Source organism: Thalassophryne amazonica, chromosome 22, assembly GCF_902500255.1.
Source record: "Thalassophryne amazonica chromosome 22, fThaAma1.1, whole genome shotgun sequence".
Taxonomy (NCBI): domain Eukaryota; kingdom Metazoa; phylum Chordata; class Actinopteri; order Batrachoidiformes; family Batrachoididae; genus Thalassophryne; species Thalassophryne amazonica.
The window spans coordinates 30,808,817-30,824,894 of NC_047124.1; the positions used below are offsets into that span (position 1 = coordinate 30,808,817).

Sequence of the window (16,078 nt, forward strand, 5' to 3'; positions counted from 1 at the left end):
ATACCAAAATTCCGGTATCTAGTGGAATCCCATCGCTTAGATTTCTGCGCGGTATTAACAAACAAAATGACTACATAATATCAATTTAACTCCCTTCCACTTTTATGTCAAGCTTTTTGTTATTGGAAGAGTAATGTAAGAAGGAGCTAAATATGACAAAATGAAAGCACTGAAGGAATATAGAAACGAGTTATGAAATGTTCGACAGTTATCGAATAAATAATACTTTAAAGAAAAAATCTTGTCAGATACATGTAACTGCACCTCCACACCAGCAGAGGGCAGCAAGAGCCGCTTCACTACTCCGGCAGCATTGAGAGATTGTGTATTGTTGAGATATATCACTTGGCCTTCTCGTACTGGGATGTGATAGCGACGTGTGTGAGCTAAACGACGACTATTATCACTTGCGTAATTGTTTTTATGCTGAAATATGGGGCGGGGATTTCACTTTGTATGGTGTTTTGACTATTAAATTCGCGTTTGTTTGTTTTTTTTCTGAACCCGGAAGTAGTGCAGAGTGAGCCGCCTTTGTCGCTCCGCCGGAGTGAAGCGACAGGTCGAAATATTTCTGTACGCGCTCTTAAAACCTGCTGTAATTATCGTTAGTGATATAAAACGCTCAGCCGTCCGCCCCGCAGCGGCTCTGTTCTATCTGACAGGCTGCAGCGCGTCAGCGCGCGTGTGCGTTTAATTAGAATTTGTGTGTCAGAGGCAGGAATGAGACTCCGCCCACCGCCGAGCTCACGATGACGGAGTGGTGGATTCACGTGGCTTTGATCTGCGTCCCCCTGGTGGCCGTTTACCTGCACATCCCGCCCCCACAGCTCTCACCTGCGCTGCAGAAGTGGCACGCGACCGGGGACGTGTTCCATTTCAGAGGCAAGCGGATCTTTTACAGAGGTCAGAGTGCACAGCAGCACGTGACTCATGTCCAGCTAAGTTTGATATCATCCTGCCTTTTGCACCTGAACACAGCTCTAACGCTTAGGATTAGCACTCCACTAATATGTGTGCCTTTCACTGTTATGGCTGCCGATATGAAAAGCTGAATAAACAATGCAGGAAAAACAGTTCAACTCATGGAAATGGTGTCATTACATAGTTTGTCCACCAGAGGGTGCACTGACAGCATTATTTACAATTCTCAACTTCAGGGTCCCATGATCCTTTGTGTAGAGGTGGGCGATACCGGGAATTTTGGTATTGATCCGTTACCAAGTAAATACAGGCCCAGTATCGCCGATATTGATACCGATACTTTTTCATATTTATCCTTCATACATCCAAAGGATCCAAAAGACCTACGATAGAATTTCGCCAAACGTACGTGACAGTAAAATACTTTATCACAATCAACATTTTTGTTTAAAAAATATCACTCAACACAACTTAAAATCTCCTGAGGTAGAGGGCTGACAAACCACAATACAAGGGTGTGCTGCTCTGTGTTGTGTGACAGCGCAGCGCTGCTCTTACAGACAGAGTAGACTTTGATGAATCTGCGTGCGCAACAGTCAGTGCGTGCGGGAGAGAAAAAAAGCTTGAGTATCAATCTTTTTACACGAGGATCTTTCAATGTCAATACCAGCATTGGTATCAATAATAGGATCGATCCGCCCACCTCTACCTTTGTGCATGGAGGGGTTGCGCCCCGTGCTAACATGCCGTCGTTGTTTCCTCTCAGTTTTGGGAAATAAGGATATTCTGAAATGGGAATATCGGTCAGCCAATCAATCAATCAACAACTTTATTAATCCCCACAAGTGGCAATTTCATTTGAGCAATCCGTTTAAAAAAAACACAATAACATAATATATAACAATAAAACTAAAAAAATAAATAAAACAGACTTAAGAAGTTAAAATGAAAAGCAAGAATAAGTAAATAAATAAAAACATGGTAGAACTACGGAGCATTTAAAAGTCGAATCGCCGAAGGTATAAAGGACTTTAAAAACCAAGAACACGACCTGACAAGGACAAGATGATTTCAGCCTTCCGGAGGATCTGTTGATTACAGACAGAGCGTAAGTCTCTTTGTTTCACTCCGATAACCTTTGAACAGATTTTAACAATGTTGCTCAGGCTGTTTCTGTCTTTCACTACGATGACACATAACTTGGATGTGATTTGGCATTCAAAAAGTTTTTTAAAAATCTATATAAATGTAAACTTGCATCTTAATACCTTCAGTGGCGCCACTTTCATCGTTTATAACCGGGGAGTCAAACCGGAACCACTCGGAGCGCGGCAGGGATGCTGGGACCCTGAAAGACTTTATGCTGTCAGGCATGGCTGGAACCCCATCACCCCCTTGGTTGCATTAGCTACAACCCCTGGCAAAAATTATGGAATCACCGGCCTCGGAGGATGTTCATTCAGTTGTTTAATTTTGTAGAAAAAAAAGCAGATCACAGACATGACATAAAACTAAAGTCATTTCAAATGGCAACTTTCTGGCTTTAAGAAACACTATAAGAAATCAAGAAAAAAAGATTGTGGCAGTCAGTAACGGTTACTTTTTTAGACCAAGCAGAGGAAAAAAATATGGAATCACTCAATTCTGAGGAAAAAATTATGGAATCACCCTGTAAATTTTCATCCCCAAAACTAACACCTGCATCATATCAGATCTGCTCGTTAGTCTGCATCTAAAAAGGAGTGATCACACCTTGGAGAGTTGTTGCACCAAGTGGACTGACATGAATCATGGCTCCAACACGAGAGATGTCAATTGAAACAAAGGAGAGGATTATCAAACTCTTAAAAGAGAGTAAATCATCACGCAATGTTGCAAAAGATGTTGGTTGTTCACAGTCAGCTGTGTCTAAACTCTGAACCAAATACAAACAACATGGGAAGGTTGTTAAAGGCAAACATACTGGTAGACCAAGGAAGACATCAAAGCGTCAAGACAGAAAACATAAAGCAATATGTCTCAAAAATCGAAAAATGTACAACAAAACAAATGAGGAACGAATGGGAGGAAACTGGAGGAAACGTCTGTGACCGAACTGTAAGAAACCGCCTAAAGGAAATGGGATTTACATACAGAAAAGCTACACGAAAGGCATCATTAACACCTAAACAGAAAAAAACAAGGTTACAATGGGCTAAGGAAAAGCAATTGTGGACTGTGGATGACTGGATGAAAGTCATATTCAGTGATGAATCTAGAATCTGCATTGGGCAAGGTGATGATGCTGGAACTTTTGTTTGGTGCCGTTCCAATGAGATTTATAAAGATGACTGCCTGAAGAGAACATGTAAATTTCCACAGTCATTGATGATATGGGGCTGCATGTCAGGTAAAGGCACTGGGGAGATGGCTGTCATTACATCATCAATAAATGCACAAGTTTATGTTGATATTTTGGACAATTGAAAGGATGTTTGGGGATGATGAAATCATTTTTCAAGATGATAATGCATCTTGCCATAGAGCAAAAACTTGCAAAGACACATAGGGTCAATGTCATGGCATAGGGTCAATGTCAATGAGCAGATCTGATTTGATGCAGGTGTTAATTTGGGGGATGAAAATTTACACGGTGATTCCATAATTTTTTCCTCAGAATTGAGTGATTCCATATTTTTTTCCTCTGCTTGGTCTAAAAAGGTAACCGTTACTGACTGCCACAATCTTTTTTTCTTGATTTCTTATAGTGTTTCTTAAAGCCAGAAAGTTGCCATTTGAAATGACTTTAGTTTTGTGTCATGTCTGTGATCTGTTTTTTTTCTACAAAATAAAACAACTGAATGAACATCCTCTGAGGCCGGTGAGTCCATAATTTTTGCCAGGGGTTGTACAAGAGACAGTGGCAAAGCGACCAGCTGCCACTCCTTTTTATTAGAGCACGTTTTATAGTGACAAGAGACAAGTGGATCGCTACGCCACCAGCTACACACAGACAAAATAGAGGAAAGGTCTATTTTATGCAAATGATTATAACCGCCAAACTGATAGGACGGAGCTTCAGACCCCCAAAAATATCACAACAATAAGGAACTCAAGAGCTTGAGGCAAAGAAATGAAATATTCTTTAATGGCCACGCCAGTTACCTGACCTCAGCCCAATACACCTTTTGTTTTTTCTTTTTTTTTTTGTTTGTTTGTTTGTAGGGATGGTGTAACGATACGCTAGCTCTGCGATACGATACATATAATATACGTATCACAATTCTCTACGTCACTGTACATACTATTCACACTAATTAAACTGTGGTGAATGTTTACCTTTAAAGAAGTATAAATTGTACTGATGATGTTTTGTGTTTTATTTTTCATTTAAGATTCCTTGGTGGGAGATCATTAGTTCCTCCATGCAGGTGACTTTTTGTAGGCTCGCGATACTGATTTCAGAAAATGATATGATTCAATACAGGCCCCACAATACAGTGTTATCACCGTATGTGACGTATCCTTCCACCCTGAATGTTTTATACTTAATGGAGATAAAACTGAAGGAAGCTGCAGTAAAGACCAATAAGACCTACCCTATTTGGTTATATTGCACAATTATTATTTGCTTTATTTTTAAGCAATTTACATTCAGCTATTTTTTCCGATTGCGCTCTAACTGCCTTAGCCAAGGTAAAAAAAAAAAAAAAAAAAAAAAACAAACAAGCAAAAAAAAAAAAAAATCCAATAATTGCAAACCAGACTGGACAAACTATAAGAAATATTAAATACAAACCCTGCAACACAGTTGCATCCCGCTGATTTTACTTCTTAAGTGCTACACAGCTGCCACGGAGAATATCGTCCTGATTTTTTGAATTTTTACTTATTTATTTTAAATTTTATATTGAAATGTTTTGTGTGAGGCGCCTTGAGGCAGCTTTTGTGGAGAGTTGGCACTTTATAAGCTGATTAAATTGAATTTAATTTCATTTCATTCATGTCCAACTCTTCCTGCATCACATGGCGTATCCTTTCATATTTAAAAGTTCCACGTGACGGTCTTAAAACATCATTTTAACTTTTGCGTCTTTCTCTTTTCCAGTCACAGTCAATAAATTGGTAAAAATAGACACTGCTAACTGCTAGTGGTGCTAGCTGCTTTAAAGTCAAATCTGTCCCACTGCGATTGCTATCCCGTCACGTCCTCTCCAAACCTTTGTGGTCAGACTCTTTCAAAATGGAATAAACCTGCGTGGCTTTGTCACAGACACACGGAGAGAAACGCACATAAATAAAACGTGGACGTCAAGCATTGTAAAGAATGGGACTCACTGGAAAAAGGTCTGATTGAAAACAATAAAAATACACTGGCAAAGCAATGCATTCTGGGTCGATTTTGGGTGCAGTAGAATTAGTTTTGGCCTCTGAAAATGGCGAGACAGCGACATTTATGTTAAACCTGTTGAACTAAAGGTTTCACGATACTACGGGTCCGTCTTTATTACTTACTACAAAAAGTGTGCCACTGTCCAAATACTTATGGACGTGTGTGTGCGTGTGTCCTAAGCAGACTCCTTCGGTGCTCTGGGAAGCTCTGATGTGGTGGTTCTGCTGCACGGTTTCCCCACCTCCAGCTACGACTGGAACAAGGTGACGCAGCTGCAGTATGTATGCAAACATTGTATTTGTTAGAGCAGACTGACAACGTGTGTGTGTGTGTGTGTGTGTGTGTGTGTGTGTGTGTGTGTGTGTGTGTGTGTGTGTGTGTGTGTGTGTGTGTCACAGATCTGGGAGCCACTGACGCAGCGCTTCCATCGGGTCATTGCTCTGGACTTTCTTGGTTTTGGTTTCAGCGACAAGCCTGTGAGTAAATGCAGGAACTCACCCTAACCTTTGACTTTCCAGAGAATTCACTTATTTACTGTGTGTTAAAATGTGTGCAAAGACCACAACACTTGCAAAAAAACAAAACAAGCCGGTGCATGCTGGTTTTCAAAGCGAACTGGAGGTTGCATCTTTCAGACGTGTGTAATGGCGTGTGTTGTCCGTTTAGCGTGTTTGACTTCATGAATAGGTAGTTTGGGGGTTGTCCACCTGAGTGCGCAAAAATGTGGGAGGTGAAGCTTGCTCATTCGACACGATTTGTCAAGGTCGGTTGCTGCTAGCATCTGTATTTTGCACTTTTGGTATCTCGGTGCTTATCGCGCTTGACCGCCTGCTATTCCAGCAGCACAGAGGCGCCACCTCCTTGTACACAGAATTAAAAAACAAATAATCCATTGTAGACATTTGCATATTTCAGGAGTTTAACAGTTGACTTCCTGCTTGTTTCTTTCAGAGTAAATGTCTCCTTGCATTGTAGGTGGACCACAGTATTGCGCTATTCTCCGCTGACACAAAGTTCACTTTAGTGCAACTCCTGATCATTACATCTCAGAGTCTGTGTGTGACGACGCACAGCTGTCTGTGTGCAGCAGTGGAACCAGTTTGCTTAAAAAAGAGTTGACGGGACAATTAAATGTCTGACATAACTTGGGCAGCGCGTGAACAAGCTCAGTTATGTGGCAGAGTTCATCCGACGTAATTTTTCCGCTTCGAGATCACACGTGGCCGTTCTCCATGTAATGTGGATTTGTGCCAGGGACGGCATCCGGCGTAAAACTTGGACCAGATCACCACACAGATCTGTATGTGATCAGCTGTGGCAACTGCGAGCAAAAGGGGAGAAGCTGAAGGAACTTATTTTTTAACTGCAACCATCTTTCTTTCATGGCAGCGACCGCACGCATACTCCATCTTCGAGCAGGCCAGTGTGGTGGAAGCTCTGGTCAACCATTTAGGTCTGAACAACCAGCGACTCAATCTGCTGTCCCACGACTACGGCGACACCGTGGCTCTGGAGCTGCTCTACAGGTGTGTGTGTGTGTCACCCAGTGGTGTGTTTTATGGTCTGCAGTTGTCAAAAACCTTATTCATTTATTTATTTTGCAAAATTTTTGTATTTTCCCAAACGAATGTGGACAAAACAGCCCGTGCACATCATGATTAAGGGCAAGTAGCAAGACGTGTTTGGCGTTGGCTGAAGTATGCAAGGCAATTCTACTGTAACGGGATTACACTGACGGCACAATCTGTCCATATTTTAGCTCACCTTTAAAAATTTCTCTAATTGAAATTCCAAGCATTCTGTGTCGTTTCTACCTTTGAAAAACAGTAGAATATCAGAGTTGTGATCAAAGGCTGCATTGCAGTCAAGTTCCAAACAAGATGACTTGTGAGTCTCGTGGGGGAGCAGTTGTGGCAGAAAGGGCTGTAAGGTCAGAGGTCAAGCATCAGGCCACTATGACTCTGGTGGGAAAGCAGCCAATGATTTCTTTGAGCTGTTGTTTTTCCTACAGCTGCTTAAGCTCCGGTCACACGGCACCAAGGGCACCGAAGCCCAGACGAAACAAGATGACTTTCAGAGGCATCATTGAACCTTCGTTCAGCTTCTTTCCTGCTGCTGACGCTTCGCCAGAATTTTTAAACTGTCGAAAAATTTGAACGAACCTCAATTCATCCGTATTTCATTTCGCTTTCGCTCTTGACAGTTTCTTGTCTTTTTCTTAGCTTTCGTAACGTTAGCGTTTTGTTTTGTCCAACTTCGTTTAACCTCTCAGGTCCGATGTATTGAACGAAGGTTGACGAACGCAACGATATCTGAACGAATTAATAACTAAAGCTTCAAGGAGCTGAACGAAACATCCTTGTATCACTAATGAATCGTTCATTTTTGGGATGAAAAAAACAACGTTTTCATACAGAAACAATAGCGGTAAGAACGTTTTAACTACTTTTAACTGTTTACGCACATTTCAATTATTTGTGGCTGGCCTGCATGTGCGTGTCTTCAGGAGTAACCTTCGTCTCACACGGACAGTTCACCATGGACTTGTCAAAGGTACTCCTCAGGACAGGTAAAATCACAGATAAAGTGTACAACAAGGTACAGACATGCCGCGAGAACTCTGAATATGAAGACAAACAAAATCTCGCACCGACATGTACTGTGGAAATGAGGACAAGGCTGGCTGCACTTGGTTTCACGCCCCCTTTCAGTCAAGTCATCATGAATGTTTCAGTTTTAAAGCATCGAGGTCGACATTTGCTTCATTTGTCTTTCATTAGTTTTTTGGTTTTCTTCCTTTCGTTCAATCCTCCTGTGAAATCTTTGCAGACATTGTCCATGAATTTTGTTTTAAGTTCTGTTTGAGTGCGCAGGCTTTTTGGTGATGGGAAAATTGCAGGATCTTTCATCCACCTTTTATCAATGATTTTTGACTTTTTAATCCTTTGTCCAGCTGTCGCCATGTGACCTGTAACCGGGGCATCAGTCTGCTGCCACCCCAACCCAGATAAGCAGCAGGAAATGAATGAATGATTGGGTGATTCTTTAACTATGGGCACTATTGGCCTTGTAAATGTAATTTCCACCACACCATTGCCTTACAATATAAAGCACCTTGGGGCAACTGTTTGTTGTGATTTGGCACTATATACATGTGCTCTGATGCCACTGTTTATCTCCATAGAAACTACCCAAACAATCTTTCATACAAACTGTTTAAAAGGACATTACAGTGTTGTGGTGGAAATTACGGCAGTAGTGTGAGACAACTACATTTTGTTTAAAAAAAATCACAACAGTTGTATGACATTGAATACCCCAATTATGTTTTGATTATTTTACTGATATTTTAATCAGATATATTTTAAAACATTATAAAAAAACATTTCTTTAGCATTCATTTTTATCATTGAAGATCAAAAGTCTGGGTGTGGGACAAGCACAAAACAGCAATATTTGCATATAATGATGCTGAAAAAAGGTGAAAAAGTCATCATAGACTACTAGAACAACTTTCTTAACACACTTTCATTGTAAAGATAACTATAAAAGTGTGAAATTTCCCCTTTTTTCTGTTTTTCATACAATATGATCAAAGGACATAAGTGCCTGTAGTCTAAGAATCACCCGATTGTTCTTTTTCTAAGGCAGTACAGCTGTTATCTTTATTTTTAAAGAAAACCAGAAAACTGCAGGATTTCTTCCTTTCTGCAGAAAGGATTTCTACAGGAAAATACTTCTACAGAACGAAGGATTTTCCTGCAGGAAAATCCTGTAGAAGGATTTCTTCCTTCTGCAGGAAAATCCTTCTGCAGAAGGATTTTCCTGCAGGGATACAATCACAGATTTGTTTCAATTTTAAAATCAAGCGTTTCAAAATCCAGAAGGAAAATCCTTCTTCTGGATTTTACTTCCAGAAGAAAATCCTTCCTTATTTCAGGAAACTCCTGCAGAAGGAAAATCTGCAGGATTTACACCCATGAAGTGAAAACGAAAGAAAGAAAGCAGGAGGGAAAAAGACTTTCTCTGCTCTGTTGTTTCCTGTCTCTGTCCAAACTAGGAGCGACCAGAACCGGACGGGTCACCTGACCTTTAACAGCCTGTGTCTGTCTAACGGAGGTACGCTGCCTTATGAAAGCTTTCGTTTTTATTCAAATATGATCCACAATCACTGTCGGTTTTTCTTGAACATGTGATCGTGTTCCTGTGTTTGATTTTGGTCTGCTGTGATGTTGAGAAAAGATTTTAAACTTCTTTTAAACTTTAATGCTTTTCTTCCCAACAGGATTGTTCCCAGAAACTCATCACCCTCGCCTGCTGCAGATGGTAAACGTCCTCATGCACTGATGTCATGTTCTGTACTGTCCGTGCATGTGCTTCACCATGTTTTGTCTCCTAAAGCTTCTCAAAGACTCCACTGTTCTGGCTCCAGTTTTGACGCGTCTCACCAACTACCTGATCTTCACCAGAGGGTAAAACGCCACCGGCATTTCATCCCAAAGTTTTACGTGTTGTCGTTTTAAAAAAAAAAAATAAAAAATAAAAAAATCACTGAAGCAAATATGGTAATGTTCTGTGGAAAGTTTTGGTCTAAATTAGAAATCAAAAAGTTATGGAGCAGCTACAGATAAAAAAAAATGTAAAGGCAGGAAATTATAAAATAAAGTCCTAGATTTTGCTGCTTACTTCCTGCATTGGCTTCACAAGAAAGTGCATTTATGGTTACAGCTCTGGTAAACCTTTACTTTGAAATTACAAATACTAACAAGGAACCAAACATCAGCAAATATTGAATTGCCAACCTTTTCAAAAACAATGTTTTAAAACTCACTATGCCTGATGTAGATTTTAGTTATTATTGGGATATGAACTATATTGAATTTTGTTTGTCTCATTTTGGTCTTTAACCGTACATAAATGTGTGAGACTGTTTTGTTGTTTTTGTTTGTTGTTGACCTGACAGGCTCGGGGAAGTGTTTGGTCCGTACACTCAGCCCACAGACGCAGAGTTCTGGGACATGTGGACTGGTTTACGTTACAATGACGGCAACCTGGTTCTGGACAGGTACGCGCTCTTTATTTAATAAAAGTTCATACATTTACGAAACTCAAAAACACCAAATGTCATGATCTGGACAATTAGCGGCTAAAACTGTTTTCACACCATCAGGGTCAAATGAGGAAATTAATAAAACTAAAGTGATTTAGAGGTAAAGTTACAACTAAAGGTAGTAAAAAAATAAATAAATAAAAGCTCTGAAACCTGCTGACTTCTTTTCCTCCTTTGTGATATAAAGTTGACGTGTATTTTGGTCCTACGGTTCAGGGGTAGGGACATAAGGCTTAAACGGACGTTCGTGTCATATCCCGTATGTTTATAATAATCTGAATTTGGGATGTCTAACCCTACGGTCACATTAGCTACATATGAGAATGACTAACAGTTGGAGTTTGTTGTTTGATGGACATTCCCTGGGCGTGGCCAGTAGTGACATGCGGTGAGGTTGACTGGTGAGGCACCGACTTCATCACAATCAGATTTACAAACATATGAACCCCAGAGTAGCTTATTCACTGTTTGATTGGCAGCAGTTAACAGGTTATGTTTAAAATCTCATATCACCATTCTTTACACATACAAACTGTAGCATACAAAAAGCACCTTTCTTTAAAAAAGAAAAAAAAAAAAAAAAAAATTATAGTCTTACCTTTACTTATAAATGAAGCCCACATGTGCCGCTCCTTCTGAACAAAAGCATCATTGACTTGTTTGTAAGTGTTCCTTGTCTTCCTTTAGTTTTAAAAGTCTCTCTGTCTCATTGGAGATCACTGTCGGGGAAGAAAGTCGTTCTGACTTTGAATGCTAGTGGTCGACTGCTCGTTTTTGATGAGAAAATTCTTCAGGTCACAATATCCCATCTGAGTCCAGACAGTCACAATTTGAAAAAAGAAGGCAGCAGAAAAGGTGTTTTGTTTTTTGTTTTTGTTTTTTGCTGGACGTCCACACAGCCAGACTTTACGTGTGTCCCACTCCGTTTGAAAAGAGCAGGTCTTCTGTCTCACAGTCTTTAATTATTACCTCCTGCTTCGATTGAAAGTCCAGTTTCGAAAATTGTTTCAGTTTTAACTTCAGCTCTTAACTTGCTAACTGTAAATTGGAGTTTGCTGTCACTTATTTTGCAGCTGAGGAGTTGCTGCAAGAATAATCCCTGGGATCACTAGTGCCCCCTAACCTGAGGCAGCAGAACTGCATGCCTCACTTGGTGCCTTTTTGCAGCTGTTTTCTGATTGCTCAGCACACGAAACATGTTACACACACATACAGCTGTTGACAAAAAACACTGTACATTATGTACATCAGCTAAACTATGGAATTTAAGTTCATATAACCAAAGTGTTTCACCATTTTATTGGTGACATACAGGGATGATGAATATCATCAGTGCATATGCCCCACAGGTAGGTTGTGAGATGAAGGAGAAAGAAGATTTCTGGAGTGTGTTAGATGAGGTGGTGGAGAGTGTGCCCAAGCATGAAGGAGTGGTGATAGGAGCAGACTTCAATGGGCATGTTGGTGAAGGGAACAGAGGTGATGAGGAAGTAATGGGTAGATATGGTATCAAGGATAGGAATGGGGAAGGACAGATGGTAGTTGATTTTGCAAAAAGGATGGAAATGGCTGTGGTGAATACCTACTTTAAGAAAAGGGAGGAGCACAGGGTAACATATAAAAGTGGAGGAAGGTGCACACAGGTGGACTACATTCTTTATAGGAGATGCAAGCTAAAAAAAAAAATCACAGACTGTAAGGTGGTAGCAGGAGAGAGTGTCACTAGACAGCATAGGATGGTTGTTTGTAGGATGACTTTAGAGGTAAAGAGAAGACAGTGAGAGCTCAACAAAGGATCAGATGGTGGAAGCTGAAGGAGGAAGACTGGTGTGTGAAATTTAGCGAGCAGGTGAGAGAAGCACTAGTTGGAGGGGAAGCAATTTTGGACAATTGGAAGAGTACTGCAGATGTGGTGAGGGAGACAGCTAGGGCAGTACTGGGTATGACATCTGGACAGTGGAAGGAAGACAAGGAGACTTGGTGGTGGAATGAAGAGGTCCAGGAAAGCATAAGGAGAAAGAGGTTGGCAAAAAAGTTTTGGGATAGTCGGAGAGATGAAGAAAGTAGACAGGAGTACAAGGAGATGCGGCGTAAGGCGAGAAGAGAAGTGGCAAAAGCAAAGGAAAAGGCATATTGCGAGCTGTACAAGAAGTTGAATAGTAAGGAAGGAGAAAAGGACTTGTACCGATTGGCCAGACAAAGGGACAGAGCTGGAAAGGATGTGCAGCAGGTTAGGGTGGTAAGAGATGCACATGGTAATGTGCTGACAAGTGAAGAGTGTGTGCTGAGAAGGTGAATAAAGAAAATGAGCGAGAGAAAAGGCTGGATGATGTGGTGAGAATAAATCAGGAAGTAAAAGAAATTAGCAAGGAAGAAGTGAGGGCTGCTATGAAGAGGGTGAAGAGTGGAAAGGCAGTTGGTCCAGATGACATTCCAATGGAGGCATGGAAATGTCTAGGAGAGATGGCAGTAGAGTTTCTAACCAGATTGTTTAATAAAATCTTGGAAAGTGAGAGGATGCCTGAGGAGTGGAAACGAAGTGTGCTGGTTCCTATTTTCAAGAACAAGGGTGATGTGCAGAGCTGCAGTAACTACAGAGGCATAAAGCTGATCAGCCACAGCATGAAGTTATGGGAAAGAGTAGTAGAAGCTAGGCTTAGAAAACAGGTGAACATCTGTGAGCAGCAATATGGTTTCATGCGGAGAAAGAGCACTACAGATGCAATGTTTGCTCTGAGAATACTGTTGGAAAAGTACAGAGAAGGACAGAAAGAGTTACATTGTGTGTTTGTGGACTTAGAAAAAGCTTATGATAGGGTGCCAAGAGAAGAGTTGTGGCATTGTATGAGGAAGTCTGGAGTGGCAGAGAAGTATGTTAGGGTAGTACAGGACATGTACAAGAATAGTGTGACAGCGGTGAGATGCGCAGTTAGAATGACAGACTCATTCAAGGTGGAGGTGGGATTACACCAAGGATCAGCTCTGAGTCCTTTCTTGTTTGCAGTGGTGATGGACAGGTTGACAGATGAGATCAGACAGGAGTCTCCATGGACTATGATGTTTGCAGATGACATTGTGATCTGTAGTGAGAGTAGAGAGCAAGTTGAGTCTAGTCTGGAGAAGTGGAGATATGCTTTGGAGAGAAGGGGAATGAAAGTCAGTAGAAGCAAGACTGAGTACATGTGTGTGAATGAGAGGGAGCCCAGTGGAATAGTGCAGTTACAAGGAGTAGAAGTGGTGAAAGTAGATGAGTTTAAATATTTGGGGTCAACTGTTCAAAGTAATGGAGAGTGTGGTAGAGAGGTGAAGAAGAGAGTGCAGGCAGGGTGGAGTGGGTGGAGAAAGGTGGCAGGAGTGATTTGTGACCGAAGAATATCAGCAAGAGTGAAGGGGAAAGTTTACAAAACAGTAGTGAGACAGCATGCCAGCAGTCAGCCCAGTGATTGCGCAATCCAAGGTGAGGCACGGCTGGCTACTGGTTTTAGAACGGCTCTCTTTTTGAACACATCAGTTCATATTTTAACATGCATCACTTTTCAAATAAAGTCTTGGTGTACAAACACCTCCCCCGCAGTAGGTGGCGGTAATGCACGATGTTGGGTTGCAATCCACCAATAAACTCGAAAGAAGGGTTCTTTGTGTTCAGATGTGTATTAAATCGTTTTTAGGGACTGCGGTTTACCTTGTTGTAGACATTAAAAGTTGAGTTGCGTATTTTTTCCAGTAATCATACATGAAGTGGAGTTATCCACTGTATTTATTTCTCTCTCACCTTAGAGGGGGAAAAAAAAAAAAAGAGGGAAAAAATTGGCCCAACGTGAGATTTATGCAGAAATAAGCTGTTTTGGGGCGTTTTCCGCCAACGTGGTTTATTTTGTTTGAGCGAGCAGCCAACTGACGTTTACGCTGATGGGTGGTCGCTGTATCATGTCGCTCAGCATTTGCATAAAATAAACTTCTTGCCTATTTTGGCCCCGCCTAGCTGGAGGCATAGCGACCATTGAGTGGGTGTTTTGTTGCTGTAAAACTCCCACTCTGATGGAAAACAAGTTGTCACTTGTATCTAATGTGACCGTCAGGTCAGGAACACTTACTGTAATGTGACTTTGATCCAACCTGGATCTGTGGGTCAACAATCACGGTCTGAGGTCAAGGTTGTGTTTTCCATGCTAATATGAAGGGAAGTGGTTCATCTTACAGATGTGAGTTCAAATTTTTTTTTTTTTTTTATTGGTGGATTTTAAAATGTGGGCGTGGCCTTGCTTTGAGCAAGGAGGCACTTTTTTGTGAACCACTTGAAGGTTTTGAGTGTTGTGAGAATAAAATGTGACAATCTGCTCCTTTCCTCTTTGTGTCTCAGTATTCTGCAGTACATCAACCAGCGGCTGAAGCACAGAGAGCGGTGGGTGGGCGCGCTCACCTCCACCTCCATCCCTCGTGAGTACAGTTTCATCACGACGTGCAGGTTTCTGTCAGGGGGGATTAACCCGGTGCGATGCTCAGCTTCAGAGTCCATCTGAAGCAGTGAAGCTGCTGCTGACACACGCTTCGTGGACTCTACAGTAGATTCTTCTGAATCACTGTTGATTAAATTCGTGTCTCATCCTCATGTAGTTTTGAGGCCTCCATCCCTTCCTGACTCCTGTTGTCCCCCGTGTGTTGCAGTGCACATGATCTATGGACCCATGGACCCAGTCAACCCTCACCCCCAGTTCATCAGTCTGTACCAGTGAGTCACACCTCCCCCCCACCCTCGTCACCTTCTTTATGCTGCAAAACATCAGTGACATCTGAAGAAGAATCAGTCACTTCTTGAAATCATTTTAAGAAGCTTGAACACGACACCAAAAGAACCAGCATGAAACTTTCAAAATAATAGCATAATAAGTTAAAGAAATGAATAAGCTCAAGCTCACAAAATGTGCCATGTGACTATTTTTGTTGTTTTTGGTTTCAGTGCAGAGCAGTTTTGAGAAATATTTGTTTTTGCAGGCAGCTGGTTCAGAGGTCGACATTCACTGTTTTGGACGAACACATCAGTCATTACCCTCAGTTGGAAGATCCCACCGGCTTCCTCAAAGCCTACTTCAACTTTATTCACTCCTTCTGAAGCGCCAACATCAGTGTCATGCTCAGTGATGCTCAAATAAGAACACACTGACTAGACTCTACCGGCAGCGGGGGAATGTCGCCGATGGTTGATTATTGGTTTTGCCGCAGAGTTTGAGCTGCCTGAAAGTTAAAGTTCACTTTTCACAACCATACTCATTAAAATAACGAACAATTCAAACCACAGACTAATTCAGCCATCAGTCAGTCAGTACGTTATTGGATGGGTTAAAAAAAAATCCTTTAAAAAAATGTTATAACTGGAGCTAATAATGCAATAACGTACTAATATCACTCATTTACTGGACATAAAGTGTCACACTTCCATGACAATGAAGGGTGTACTCGCAGTATACGCTCTGGACTGCACACAAACGCATTACACCCCAAAGTCCAGCGTCGCCCAACATGAAGAAATAGTCTGGGATGCAATCCAGCTGGACTTGGCTGAACATGTTTGCAATTATGTGATTACATGTCCACATGATTACAAATAAAACTGATGCACTGAACTCTGACGCCACTTCACTGACACAACTGTTCAATTTAATTATTATTACTACTTG

The 16,078-nt window shown here is 41.3% G+C and overlaps 1 protein-coding gene across 2 annotated transcripts; it reads left to right on the top strand.

Moving 5' to 3' along the window:
* Positions 1-527: 527 nt before the first annotated feature.
* Positions 528-15,648, top strand: LOC117503771 (mesoderm-specific transcript homolog protein-like). Of its 2 annotated transcripts, none has more exons than XM_034163013.1 (12): positions 528-573; positions 713-903; positions 5,477-5,556; positions 5,692-5,769; positions 6,683-6,819; positions 9,354-9,412; positions 9,579-9,619; positions 9,695-9,765; positions 10,257-10,358; positions 14,764-14,840; positions 15,069-15,132; positions 15,396-15,648. In XM_034163013.1, the coding sequence occupies exons 2-12, from the start codon at positions 750-752 to the stop codon at positions 15,511-15,513; spliced, it is 981 nt and encodes a 326-aa protein (XP_034018904.1). In that variant the 5' UTR covers positions 528-573; positions 713-749; the 3' UTR covers positions 15,514-15,648. The 2 variants fall into 2 exon arrangements, with proteins under 2 accessions (XP_034018904.1, XP_034018905.1); XM_034163014.1 differs by having other exon boundaries at positions 544-573; positions 719-903.
* The last annotated feature ends 430 nt before the right edge of the window (positions 15,649-16,078 follow it).

Bases quoted from the DNA above. Each gene is read 5' to 3' on its own strand.
- LOC117503771 (XM_034163013.1), top strand. From the start codon at position 750: ATGACGGAGTGGTGGATTCACGTGGCTTTGATCTGCGTCCCCCTGGTG. The intron at 6,820-9,353 runs GTGTGTGTGTGT...TGTCCAAACTAG, and splicing joins GCTCTGGAGCTGCTCTACAG to GAGCGACCAGAACCGGACGG. The intron at 10,359-14,763 runs GTACGCGCTCTT...TTTGTGTCTCAG, and splicing joins GGCAACCTGGTTCTGGACAG to TATTCTGCAGTACATCAACC.